The 14,871-nt window shown below is 40.3% G+C and overlaps 1 protein-coding gene across 1 annotated transcript in view; it reads right to left on the bottom strand.

The window, feature by feature from the left end:
* LOC139201027 (NT-3 growth factor receptor-like) overlaps positions 1-14,871 on the bottom strand; it is a 141,241-nt gene that overhangs the window by 74,307 nt on the left and 52,063 nt on the right. Inside the window, exons 7-8 of the mRNA XM_070830234.1 lie at positions 4,540-4,652; positions 3,209-3,392 (exon numbers count right to left, since the gene is read on the bottom strand). Coding sequence (XP_070686335.1) covers positions 3,209-3,392; positions 4,540-4,652 — 297 coding nt within the window. The remainder of the gene's footprint in view (positions 1-3,208; positions 3,393-4,539; positions 4,653-14,871) is intronic.

Genomic DNA, 14,871 nt, shown 5'->3' on the forward strand with positions numbered 1-14,871 from the left:
GAACTGCAGACACCAGGAGGTCAAAGACATATTACTTACTGATCATGGTCAGTCATGGAATAACATTGTTAACAAGACAAAAGGTGGACACAGTAGCATCTATACAATCAAGCACATTCCAGTTCAGCAGTCCTGCAGTAAATCTTTACTTTGTAAGATAAAGTACATTGTTTGTTGACAGTAGAGCTTAATGGATACTGTAGGCCAATATTATCAATATTATCAGGTGCCTCCATATCGCTATCAGTATTTCTACAACAGTACCATACCATAACAATACCATAATAAAATGTTAACTGTGATAATTTATCAATATAACTGTTTTATCTCCAGTGACCACACTCTGCCTCTTAGAAACAGGCTGTGTGATCTTTCAGGTCAGAAATCATCAGCAATAATCGTGAATATATTTATTATTCTATAAAAAGATGAGTCAGCATTGATGTTTAAGGACTTTTACACATGTATAGGATATTATAACGAACGGCTATCTCCTTCTTGACAACCCTAAGAATAAAATCCACAATATTACGATGAGAATCTTATAAAAAGCATACTTACCATAATCATAATCTGTTTCTGCACCTGTGAAAGAAGAGAGAGAAGTGGTGAAGATAGAACAGATACTGTACGACAGGCTGTGCAGACGAGTTAAAGTAGAGTACATGTATGTTTGAGCAAACATAAGAGACAGACGACAAGATTTGGAAAAAGAATTTGGTAGAAGCTAGACAATAAAGAGAGCAATGGCAAATGTAAGTTTAGAAACATCATGGTGTGAAAAGAGCAAAACACCACAGATACCACATTTAACAAGATCATCACCTCTTGTCTAAATATAACTCATTCTCATTTACACTACACAGAAGAAATATGAGCTTCGTTTCTCCACCATTTTTTTCATCATCCAACATAAACACAGGGGGTGTGCTGATAAGAGGCTGACATCTCATGGGGAATCTGATCCCCGTGGGAGCAGAGTGCTGTGATGCTACATCGACCTGTAGACTAAAGCAGGCCTCAGGAATTAACTGGAGGAAACCAGCTGCCATAGAATAAAACATTTACTTCAATTTGTTTCTATGGAACACTTAGATGTTGTTGTTGTTATGAATATTGCTTATATTTTTGTTCACATTGGGTAACCTATCATATTCCAGTGATACAAATGGTTCTTCAGGTGGTTTGCATCCCATTCAATAGAAAACAAACCTATAGTCTAGGAATGGTCATTACACCCGACACCCTTCATTGATGACAGAAATAATCTCTATCACAAAACTACATATTGTACTCCTACGGCAATGATTAGGGATGTAATCTGCTTGATAGACACTTCATGAACACTGAAACACTAATTTTGTAGTAAGTGTATCGTTATAGGTTAAAAGTGTGTCCATTCATAATAAACAACACTAAGAGTCTACAGCCATGCTAGCAGACCTGAGAGGCTGTAGGTACACTGGTGCTTTGAGCTAAACGTTGATGTCAGCATGTTAGCATGCTCAATGTGCCACGGATAGTGACAAGGATGTCATTATTTATGCATGCTTGACAAAAATACAGGAGAAACTGAAAGTTTGACCTGATGATGGTCAATGACATTTATCTTCTGGGGTTCAAGAATGTTTGTACCAAATTTTGTCCCAATCCATACAGTAGATGTCGAGATAGTCCAATGGATAAATGAAAACTTTGAACTGTGTCTGGCAATAAAGGAAAAATCAGAGGTACACCAAAGTCATTCATCCTCTGTACAAATGTCATGACATTTATGTCTTACAGTCGGTGAAGCATTTCACTGACTGAAAAGGTCAACCGTATGGTGGGACTGGAGGTAAAGCCAGGGGGTCACCAAAGCCAGTAAGCTTCATCACCTGGGGAACATGAATATCTGGACAAAACTTCGTGAAATCCGCAATATTTTACTCTTGCCAAGACAAGTGGGTCCACAACTTTGGTCCAAAGTCGTCAGTTGGCATGAGTGATAACTGTTTTTAACCTAGCATCCTGGCTTATCATTAGACATCTTATCAAGAAAAAAAAGGATTCACTGCACTGGCAGCCAAATTGTCTTGTTTTAATACCTATATCTGGGAAGATTGCAGTCTTCATTGTTCAATCTCCATCAAGCTGAATGGGTAGCATTCGTGTATGTTAATTTCTATGTCATGGTGCAGATGCTACATTGGTGTGAGGTTTGAGACATTATACGTTATGGCTTTTATCATCTCGATAGTGGTTAGGTTAAGGTTCCTTTGCAGTATGTGTCACTGTCCTGTTGAAAAATTTGTCTTCCAGAACTCTTGCAGACTGCAGCAAATTTTCCTCCAGGGTTTCTTTTTTTCTCTCTCCATGAGTTTGCCAGCTGGTCCTGCAGCAGAGGAGCATCCCCAGAAAGCCAGGCACACGTTACAAAACTTAAAACCCCATTATAACACTCTTCTTCCATGACAAGTCTTCCCAAAGCACTCCTGACAACTCCAGCCAAGATTTTGGAAACAAGGAATATTTTAAGGCTCCAATTCCTCCATGCATAAACTGTATTATCTTTCTCTGTACTCACTGTACTTAGAGTTCCACAGATATGTAGGTATCTTGGAGTTCTTTCGTGTGTGGTCACTTAGTTTTAGAGGACAGCCATTTGTGGGCAGATGCATATCAAACGTGTCATTTTTGAGTATTCAAAGTTATGGCGCTTTTCCACTAGCAGCTACTCGGCTCGGCTCGGCTCGGCTCAGCTCGACTCGACCTGTAGGGTTTTCCACTAGGTGATAGTACCTGGTACCAGGTACTTTTTTAGTAGCTACTCGGCCACTCCATGTCCTTAGTTGAGTTGTGTTTGTGCCGCATACAAGTCGAGTCGGGTCGAGGCGAGTAGAGCTAATAATGGAAAAGCACCATCAGTATCTAACATTTATTTTGAACAACAACAATCTAGGTTACTGTTGGGACCAGCACAAGTCAGTCAGTGGGTTTTGTGTTTACTCCACTGTGCACATTGTAAAGTCTTGTTCCATTGTATAATGTTTTGTGATTATAAGATTTGATGATTATAATTTTCATTTTGCTGGTTCCATTTGAAAGGAATCCCAAGGGATAATTCAGTTTTGCTGATGTGTTTTCTATAGGATGTTGTATAGTACATAATATAATAGTGGTAGATATGACAGGAACTCAACATACCCAAATAATTGTCCCAACTTACCATCGAAGGGCTTGTCGAGGAAGTGCCCGTACACAGTATTGGTGGCTACACCCAGGTAGTTGGTGGCTTCCAAAGTGTAGTTGCCATTGTTGTGGTGTGTTGGGTTTTTAAAGGTTAGGCAGCCCTCTATGTAGTCCTGATAAACATCCATATCAGGACGCACATATTCAGTGTGGGTAATTTCCTGAATCGGAAGAGACAGAAGAGCAACAAGAGAACAGATGCATCTGTGTAATTTAACAAGAAAACCTTCAAACCTGCTGAGAGTGATCATGTTTCATAGTGTGAACACATCACCAAACCATCATCTTGGACCAGTACTTCCGAAACTTTCTTTGTCTCAGTCCTTTGAAAGCCATAAAAATTTCAGGCCACATCACAGTGTTTTGACTTAAAACCTGTGACAGCTCATGTCGCTTGCTGTTTTGCTGTTTTCATTCAAATTATGGTTCTAAAACATGTTGAAAAAATCAGTGAATAGTCCTTAAAGTTGTCTTTTCAAGTGACACAACCTGTCAGTAGAATAGGAATAGTCTTCAGCTTTCAATACAGTAAACTAGTTGATTTAAATTTAACATGGAGTGAAATATTCCAATACCTCCACCTTGTTCAATGCAACAGTAAAATCATGTTTACACATGAATTCATTAGTATTGATAATCCTATCATATGAATTACACTAAAAGAGTCATTCTGCGTACTTTTACTTTTCATAACTTAAGCACATTTTGCTGATTAAATTTCTGTACTTAAGTACAATTTTGAATGACAGACAATTTCATATTGTTGTTTTGCTACTATAAATTAGTCTACAATTCTATCGGAAGAACACGAGCTGCTGGTTTGTTTTCACAAATGTTTCTTGTTAGTTTCTGTTGTGCAAATAGAGAATTGTTTCCACGCAAAAGATATAAGACTACAAGATACAAGAGGTGTATTGCTAGTGAACTCACAAGCAAGAAAGGCCTTTTCTAGTTCTTTTCTAGTTCCTTGTTTTAGCTTTGTTTGCTCAAAAAAGACAAAAACAAGTTTGCCAACAAAATCATTTTTCCTATAACCTAAGAATTACAATCAGAAATATATGCTATATCTAGTTATATGCACGCTACCACACTACCGTTTTTTTTTTTATCAATATATTATAACCAAATAATTTGGTTCCATTTTGGTGCTCAGTGGTGTCTTTCATGGGCATGATTTCATTTTTCGCAGGTAAACGACTGGACATTCAGATAGAGCAGCCATGATTACTAAAGAGTGACTTCAGCAATTGGAAATAAATTAGTATAAGTTGTACATAACAATCACAATGACAGATGGATCAAACGCACCTTATCTTTGTAGAACCATTGTAAGGTCGGGTGGGGCGAACCTCGAACAGTGAACTCTATGCACGTGTCATGGCGACGCTCTGGCTCCTTCAGCTTCACGATGGAGGGGGGAACTGTAGAGACAAAGGAGAACAGAAGGACAGATGAGCACTGGTCACTTTGTAATTGAAACAGAGGAAGACATAAAAGTAATGTGTTACACTGTCACATGTACCAGCACTACACTGAAGCTCATTCCACTTGATGTACTGTTGCAGGACAAGAGGGAGAGAGAGAAAATGAACACAGAAACACAGAGGGGACAGACCTCCATTATCATTTTGATATGCTGGTCTCATCACAATCTGTTCCAATCGATTTGGAGTGTGTGAGTGGATGTTCCTGTTCTCATGTTTCTCTCTGTTTACTGACAAAACTGTATCTGAATGCAAACACAATTTGCTGTTTGCTGCAACAATGTCATCGTCTTACCAAAGCAAGCTGTAAGAAATTCAACCCAGCACCAGAGATTGACTTATTAGTCGTGTATCATTTCAAGTGTACAAATACACACACACGTGCTCAAATACACTCTGTGGGTCAGATTCAGATGTTCACAAATGATTTATAGGGTAAATGTCTGACAAACAGTATCTGTGTCAATTAGTCTAAGCGTATTTTATTTATTCATTTGTCTGTCCGATATTTAGCCAGGAAGGTCCCCAATTGAGATACAAGATTGTTTCTCCAAGGAAGTCCTGGTCGAGTCAGCAGCATAAGCAGTTCCACATACACAATGGAAAGAGAAGCATTTTCACACAAAAAAACCTTTGCATATAAAAAACAAGCTTTTTTGCACCACAGACCACATGTAACACAAAAAAGGTACACAAGGGAGAGAGTAAAACAGTTCTCACATAAACAGACAATGTCACAGTAACAGCATACACATACAGTACATAAAGGCAAACAAGTATAAATGTAGCATACAGGCCATCTCAGGTTAAAGTTATTTAAAAACAGCGACACATTTTCTTCCAGGCAATTTGCAAAAGACTGTTAAAAGGGATTCAAATAAGGATGTGTCTCTAAGGTAATGGTATTCTGCAGCTCATTCCATGTCCTAAGGTGCATCAGACCAGAGTGTTTTTACTGAGCTCCGGATGCACTCTGGGGACATTTAAAAGGATCCAAGTAATAGATCTGGTCTTTTAGTTGCTGTTACTATGAGATGTAAAGTGAGACAGTGAGTTTTCCTAACAATGTGTTGAATAAATAGCAACGTGTATTTTTCTCCTCTGGAGTAAAAGGAGCTCTGGGTGAAAACACCCACCCAGTAAAATTAACAAGACTAAAGCCAATTAACCACCACATTAACCTTATCAGCTTCAATAGTGATAACAGATCACAGACCTAAATGGACCAAATGTGTTAAGGGGAATGCTGATTGGACACAAAGTTGCTCACATGAATTAGACCACTGGAGTGTTTTTGCAATCTGAAGTTAGACCCCAAAATACTCAGACGTTAGCAGGAGCACCCTCTGCACACAGCAGCCATCATGGGTAAAAATACATCATACCTATTTTGATAGAGAAGACTCTAAATGCAAATTGCACATATTTCACATTACACTACAGTGTTTAGTATTCTGGAAACAAGGAAGGAAACAAAGGGCGACCCCAGGTAAGCTGATAGTGTACACAACGTGTGCAGGTGTTGCTAATTCAGAGTTGACCTCTTAATGATGATGCTACACAAGTGTGCTAAACAACCTGCACATTTTCATGGCATCCCGATGTTCTTATACCATAATTCTGAAATGGCTGACTGAGTATTGCTCGCTGCACTGTAGCTTTAACTACATTCTCATTCTCATGCCTCTCACACTGTATAGGTAGGTGTCACGCAGTTTGTTAGGGGACATTTTGGAATTTGAAGCATTTTTATGTTGCACCAACACATTGTCACCTAAGTTTGCGCCGCTAAGACCAATGCAGGCCTGTCTGTGGCCTTTGCAAAGGACTTCATATGTATTTGTTCCTAAAATGTGAATACACAATAGCACAAGTGGGGCTAAAATGTAGTTTGTGCTGAGGGTGACATTTGGGGAAGGTCATGAAGTGTCAAATACGGAAAGGTTTCATCAACTGCGGCACATGAATGATATTGGGAATTAGATTTTTATACTTCTCATGCATCAGTGGAAACTCTGTCCCAGTGGTGGTGGAAGCAAATTTGGGCAACAGTGTAACAAATGTAGTAAGGTAAAGGCATCCACAAAGTGTTCAGGTGTGTCACAGAGTCTTGGACTGGGTAACATTTCCAGAACAATGATATCTGTGCAAAAAGAGAAACACTCTTCTTATTCAGATACACTGTGCACACAGGTGGCCTCAGGGCTGGCCCGTTGCTCTGGATACAGCCCTCACATGTAGAAGTGCTGCAGTCTGGGTGCTGCAGATGGGCTGCAGCATACAGTGCTGCACACACAGGAGCTTTACAGGATATATGATAATTATGAAAAAAAAACTGGTCTCATTATTGATGAATTTGACAAGGCATGTTGTGACAACTGTTATGAAGAACTGTATTTGTTTCATAATCATATCACGTTTTTTGGTGTATAACATTTTTATGGCATTTATGTTTTTAATGAATGTTTGGTACATTTGCTTGTGACAAATAACAAAAAAACAAACCAACAAAAAAGGATGCATGTGCATGTTATGACACAGTTTGAGAAACCCTGCATGCCCGTTCTGTTTGTCATGTTTTGAACATGAAATCAAGTCATTGCAATTAATCATTAATTTGTCACATTTGTTTTCAACTGCATGTCGTGAGGCCTTTTCATAAAACCCATAATTATATTCTCTAGAAAGCATATCATTACAATTATTATCCATTATTTCCATGGAAGTGGCTTCCTACTCCATGGCTGGCTGTCCTTGGGTGGATCAATACAACATTGGCTGCAAGCCCAAGACATGGATGAATGGGATGTAACTACAGCAACTAGCTGTCTGCTTGATGTCTGGAAAACTACAATGTCAATGTTTGTGAGGGTGATATAGGGCACTCATTTAGAGTCAGTGAGGATGCAGCAACATCATTCCTGCGCTGCTGCTGCTGTGAGCCAATAAAGACAAAGAAAACAGCAATGCCCGACACAGCAGCAAATAGAGAGACGTCAGCAGCAATAGTGAGGGACTGGCTAAAAACAGACAAGTAGCAAGAGAGAGCAACTCTTCAAGAAAACACCAAGACAACACTAGGGATGCAACAACCAAATCAAATGCACACCAACAGCTGTGAGTTAGCCTACAATGACAGTAGGCACCAATTCAGATAAACAAAAAGCTAGTAAAAGTATAAAAAAACAAAAACCTTGCCAATTCAATCCACTACATCACACTATGCACAGAACAGAACAGAACCTCACAGAGTACTGGGAAAGAGCAGTCACTGCTACATGTCCAAAACTATAACATAGTCAACTATAGGCTGTGAACTATAGGCTGCAGACAGGTGCTAATGATCATCGGTTTCATATGTAGGTTGAAACACAGTCATCAACTGAACCAGAAAGAGCTGTAGGAGGATTAAAACTGGGGGAGGAACAGCCAAACTGCTACCAAGGTGAGGCTGTGGAAGACAGTTTGATGTCACAGGTCATCATGTTCAGACTGAGCACAGCAACAAGACACCAGGTGGTTACACTGCATCAGCAAGGTCTCTGCCAGGTTAAGATTTCAGCAGACTGGGGTTTCAGGATGTGCTGTTCAAGCTCTTCTGAAGAAGCACAAAGAAAGAGGCAACGCTGAGGACCGTAGCCTCATTGGTCGGCCAAGGAAACTTAGTGCAGCAGATCAAAGATCCATTACATTTACTTCCCTTCAGAATCAGAAGATGTCCAGCAGGGCCATCAGCTCAGAACCAGCAGAAACTGGTGGGACCAGGTACACCATCTACTGTCCAGAGAAGTCTGCACAATTCTTCCACATGGAAGAATTGCGGCAAAAAACCCAAACCTTCGACATGGAAATATGACCAAGTGACTCAATAGCCAATGTCATTAAGACTTGTCTTCAGTGTAAAGAAGAACAAGGAGTCCTGGAAGTGATGGTGTGGAGCCCTGCACATTATGTTAGCTGTTCCTATGATTGTACTCTTCTGGACAAAGACTTCAGATGTTGTACCTGGAATCTGCTGGAGCTACTCTATCAGTTTGTGGGTCACAGACCCCAGTGCTCCAAATGCTGAAAGCCTCCACGCCCGAACTCCAAGACCTACACCACTACTGACCCAAAAGCACAAGACAAGTCAGCTCCAATATGCCCAGCTAACAATGTGGGCTTCATAGACAATTGGCAGTCTTTCTGGGGAAAACCTGGTCTCATTAGAAGAGACGGCATCCATCCCACTTTGGACGGAGCTGCGCTCTTATCTAGAAATATGGCGAAGTTTATAAGTCCTATAAACCTGGTAACCCAGAGTCGAGACCAGGAGGCAGAGCTGCAGTCTTACACACTTCTCTGCTCCTCCATTAGAACAGTCACCCACCCAACATCCCATAGAGACTGTGTCTGTCCCTCGACCACTCAGACCATTTAGATCTATTAAGTCCAACAGGAGAGGAGTTCAGCATAAACACTTAATCAGAGTTAATACCACTGGCACTATGAAACAGGACAGGAGAGTGAAATGTGGACTTTTAAACATCAGGTCTCTGCCATCCAAAGCTGTTTTAGTAAATGATCTGATATCTGACCATGATATTGATTTATTGTGTCTGACTGAAACCTGGCTACATCCTGAGGAGTATGTTAGCCTTAATGAGGCCACTCCTCCCAGTCATACTAATACTCATATTCCCAGAGATTCTGGACGTGGAGGTGGAGTTGCAGCAATCTTTAACTCTAGTTTAATAGTCCAACCTAGACCCAAACTTAATTATAACTCCTTTGAAAGTCTTACTCTTAGTTTTTCACACCCAACCTGGAAAACTCTAAAACCAGTGTTGGTTGTCACAGTGTACCGCCCTCCTGGTCCAGACTCTGAATTCTTAACTGAGTTTTCAGAGTTTCTATCAGATTTAGTCCTTAGTGTGGACAAAGTGATTATAGTAGGTGACTTTAATATTCATGTCGATAATGATAATGATAGTCTCAGCACTGCTTTTGTCTCACTATTGGACTCAATTGGCTTCTCCCAGAGTGTAAATGAACCAACTCACTGTTTCAACCACACTCTTGACCTTGTTTTGGCTTATGGTGTTGAAATTGAACAGTTAAGAGTCTTCCCACATAACTCAATTTTATCAGACCATTACCTGATAACATTTGATTTCTTGCTACAGGACTATGCTCTATATGACAGAGAGGTCCTCACTAGATCCTTATCTGATAGTGCTGTTGCCAAATTTAAGGAGGTGATTCCTTCAGTATTTCAGCCAGTGTGTCCCTGTGCTGTGGATGACCCCCATGTTAATCTGTGCCCCTCCCAAATTGATAATCTGGTCGATAGTGCTGCAGGTTCACTGCGAATGACACTAGACTCTATTGCCCCTCTAAAAAAGAAGAGAATTAAAGAAAAGAGACAAGCTCCCTGGTATAACTCCCAGACACGTGAGCTTAAGCAACACTCACGAAGGCTAGAAAGGACATGGCGGGCCACCAAAGTGGAAGAATCCCGTTTAATCTGGCAAGATAGTCTTAAAACCTATAGAAATGCCAGACCTATAGTAATGCCAGAGCCGCCTACTACTCCTCATTAATAGAAGAAAATAAAAGCAACCCTAGATTCCTTTTTAGCACAATAGCTAGGCTGACAAGGAGCCAGACCTCTGTTGATCCTTGTGTTCCCTTAGAGCTCAGCAGTAACGACTTCATGAGCTTCTTTAATGATAAAATTCTGACTATTAGGGACAAAATTCAGCACCTCCTGCCCTCAACAGGGTCTGGTCCAACCTCAAACCTAGAAACCATAGAAACAGCTGTTAGACCTGATGTGTACTTGGACTGTTTTTCTCCAATTGATCTTGCTGAATTGACCTCAATAATCTCCTCATCTAGATCGTCAACGTGTCTCCTAGACCCCATTCCTACTGGACTCCTTAAAGAGGTCCTGCCCCTAATAAACACGTCCTTACTGGATATGACAAATCAGTCTTTACTAACAGGCTATGTACCGCAGTCCTTTAAAGTAGCAGTAATTAAACCTCTCCTGAAAAAGCCTACTCTTGATTCAGGTGTGTTAGCCAACTATAGACCTATATCCAACCTTCCCTTTCTCTCCAAGATCCTGGAGAAAGTTGTAGCTAATCAGCTGTGTAATTTTTTAAACTGTAATAGTCTATTTGAGGATTTTCAGTCAGGTTTTAGAGCGAACCACAGCACAGAGACAGCACTGGTGAAGGTTACAAACGACCTCCTTATGGCATCAGACAGAGGACGTCTCTCTGTCCTGGTCTTGTTAGACCTGAGTGCTGCTTTTGATACCATCGACCATCACATCCTGTTACAGAGACTGGAACAGTTCATTGGTATAAAAGGAACTGCATTAATCTGGTTTAAGTCCTATTTATTAGATCGATTTCAGTTTGTACATATTAACAACGAATCCTCTGTCCACACTAAGGTTAGACATGGAGTTCCACAAGGTTCAGTGCTTGGACCAATACTCTTTATCTTATATATGCTTCCTCTTGGTAATATTATCAGGAAGCACTCCATTCATTTCGACTGTTATGCAGATGATACACAATTATATTTATCAATAAAGCCAGATGAACCCAATCAGTTGGTTAAACTTCAAATCTGCCTTAAGGACATAAAGTCCTGGATGAGCAGCAACTTTCTGCTGCTAAATTCAGATAAAACTGAAGTTATTTTGCTTGGCCCCAGACACCTCAGAGACAGCTTTTCCACTACCATAACTGCTCTGGGCGGCATTAATCTGGCCTCCAGCTCCACTGTGAGGAATCTGGGAGTCTTATTTGATCAGCCAATGGATGTGCGTCTGTCCAAGGTTACAGCCTGTCCGTCCTTGGGAGCTGGATCTCTCCTTCACTGTGGTGTTCCCGGAGGTTTCTCTTTTCCCACTGGGTTTTTTGAGTTTTTCCTTCCCGAAGAAGGAGGGTCATAAAGGGCAGATGATGCCTCGGACTGATCCACCGGACTGATCCATTGGCCTCATCGACTGCTGGACTCTTTATTAGATTGTTTGTTCGCTTACACTTGTTTATTTCAGTGAACTTTGTAAAGCACTATGAGACACTCTGTTGTGATATTGGGCTATAAAATAAAATTGAATTGAATTGAAAAACCATATAAATAAGCCACAGAAGTTTGGGGATTCTGTTCTGTGGAGCGATGAAACAAAACTGGAACTTTTCAGGTCTATAGATGAGCGGTATGTCTGGAGGAGGAAGACTGAGGCAGACACTGAAAAGAACACCCTGTCTACAGTGAAGCATGGCGGTGGCTCAGTGATGCTCTGGAGCTGCTTTACTTCTTCTGGTACTGGAAACCTGCAGTAATCAGGTCAATCAAGATGGATTCAATCAGTATCAGGAAATCCAGGAGAAAACATCAGGCTATCAGTCTGTGAGGAAGCTGAAGCTTGAGTGTCATTGGACCTTCCAACAGGACAATGAACCAAAGCAGACTGCAAATTCCACCAAGACTTAGCTTCAGAAGAAGTCTTGGAAGATACTAGAGTGGCCGTCACAGTCTCCTGACTTGAATTTCATAGAAAATCTCAAGTGGGATTTGACGAAGGTGGTTGCAGCACACAAACTCAAGAACACTAGAGAGCTGGAGGCTGTTGTCCATGAGGAATGGGCTCAGATTCCTCAGGAACGCTGTCTGTCTGTGCATCATGTTTGCAGCAGGTCATAACAGCAACGTGTTGTGTAATGTGTTAAAAAATTCTTAAGGAATTTGTCACTATTGGGCAGGATCCTGATCAAGGTCTTTACACACCACAGTATCATCAGCTTTTGAAAACAGCTCTCAAAGTAATACATTCAAGTCTGCTTTCAAAGCCAGGAAAAGATTTTCCAAAGTTTCAGAGCAGTATTGTGTTCATTCAAACCTTAGCACACATAATCAGTATATGGGATACTACTGTGCTTGACTGTGCCTTACTGACTGCTGAAGACTTTCCCCTCCTCTAAGAAGATCAGTATATCAGTCATACATCCTTTTCAAGTTAGGTACTGTAGAATAGTCAGGCCAAAGTAGTCAAGGAAGGTGGTAGCAGACAGACTCAGCAGACTTCTTGTATGCAAAAAGAGGTACTTTTATTTTACAGTGCTCAATCATTTAAATTACAAAATTATTTACAAAAAAAAAAAACACTATTTCAAAATTAAACTGTAGCTACTGAAAAGGAAATATTTTCTGTCACAGCACAGCCCTCCTGTCTCAAACCAGCCACCAGCCTCCAGCCCCCCGGCATCCAAGTTCTCACTCCTTAAATAGTGCTTCCAATCCCCCCTGTGCTCACTTCAGCTCCACCATGTGGGGTCATGGGGACCGTGTGTATTCCAAGTTGCAACTAATCTGCAAATCAAAATAAAGGATCACAGCACAGACTACAACCCTCGGAACCTTTATCCAATCCGTCAAAACTAAACAAGCAAAAACAATTTATGTAGTCTAATAATCCATCATTTATCAAAAGGAAACAAATAAAAACCCCTCCACATGGTCTGACCCAATGATGTCATGCTGACATCACCTAAACCATAAAATGGGGAAGTGTGTGGCCAGCCTCCTCTTAAACACTCCTCCCACATGGTGAGTCAGAACAAACAAAAGGTAAGTATAACAAAGGAATGACCAATTGAACCATAATTAAACCTGCAAATTAATAAAAGGATAACTGAACTAAATGACTGTGTGTTTTACTGAAGTTCCTCATGCAAGATGTAACCTGACACATACACCCGGGATAGTAAATGCCTGGCCACACCAGCCTGGTTAATTAAAGCAAAACACACATAGAAAGAAAATAGAAATATCCAGGGACAAGTGGTGAGAACATCAAGAGAAGTGCTCACCCACTTTGTCACAGGTACAAATCTACACTGTTGCCCATAAAGTTGGAATAATGTTTTTTACCTCTTCTCATGAAATGATTGTGACAATGTGATTTATTCTTGATAAATAAAGTGTATATCTTCTCAACTTTATTGATCAAACTCTTCCAAACATATCACAGTGAATCTTAAACCACAATGAACCTTTGCAAACTGTGTATTCAGGCTTTAACTTAATTGGGGGTACTGAACAATTACTCCAACTTTATGGGCAACAGTGTACATCACATCTGTAATTTTAGATTCCTTTTATTTGCTGCAACATCTGTTCACGTATTAGTCTAGACACAACACACTTTTCTTTTTTGACCATAAATACTGTAGAATGGCCCTGAAGAAAGAGAGATGCTGCGTCTGGATCTCACAGCCTCAAAACAAAGGCAAACTGTTGGAACTAATTTAATGGACAGTTTTACAAAAAGAGCAATCAGCATTGTGCTTCCCTAGCATGTGTACTGTCTTTATGCTTTATAGCCTTCTTCTCACCCATTCGACTGACTGTTTGTAACTCACTCACAGGCAATGTTTCTCATGTCCATTAGCTAAATGTATCGCTAATGTATCATTATCAAAACAAACCATCCCACTGCGTACAGTGATGGATGGATGATGGAGCGGAGCCTAAATTGTGTGCTACATTATCATGCACATGTTTGTAGTGAACCATGACGGGGATGCCATATTCTTCCAAAACCTGTGCATATTAGACACACCTTTAAACCATGTGTAATAATTAATTGAATAGATTTTTTGCTGTACAACTAAAGACACCCTCTGCTCATTATGTACTCTAGTGGAGTCATCTCAGTTGGCTCAGGCCATATGTTGCTTAATAATCAGATGTATTGCCACACAAATTACTGTCTGTTTAGAAAGCCTTTGCCAGGTGTGAAATCTTCTTAGCATCATTTGTGATGAATCTGTAATTCCACTGCAGCTGTGATGTACTAAAGTCTGTTGGAATGAATCAAAAATGTGTTACATTATAGAGCAAGCTTATCAATTTAAATTGTGCATTTTACTCAGATTTTTTGTGAGCGAATTGAACACGGCACATGACACTCTGCGATGTGATGTGAATGCTGCTGGAGTAAGGGCTGATACTGTATTTGCTTCATATTATTTTGGAAAAGGCCAACACAAGTGACTCAGCTTCACCTGCAGTCAGCACAATATCAACAGTGAACACTGAAGCAAAGTAAATATGGACTCATAATGCAACAAACGCAGAGGTTTTTTTTTGT

Source organism: Pempheris klunzingeri, chromosome 5 (genome assembly GCF_042242105.1).
Source record: "Pempheris klunzingeri isolate RE-2024b chromosome 5, fPemKlu1.hap1, whole genome shotgun sequence".
Lineage (NCBI taxonomy): Eukaryota > Metazoa > Chordata > Actinopteri > Acropomatiformes > Pempheridae > Pempheris > Pempheris klunzingeri.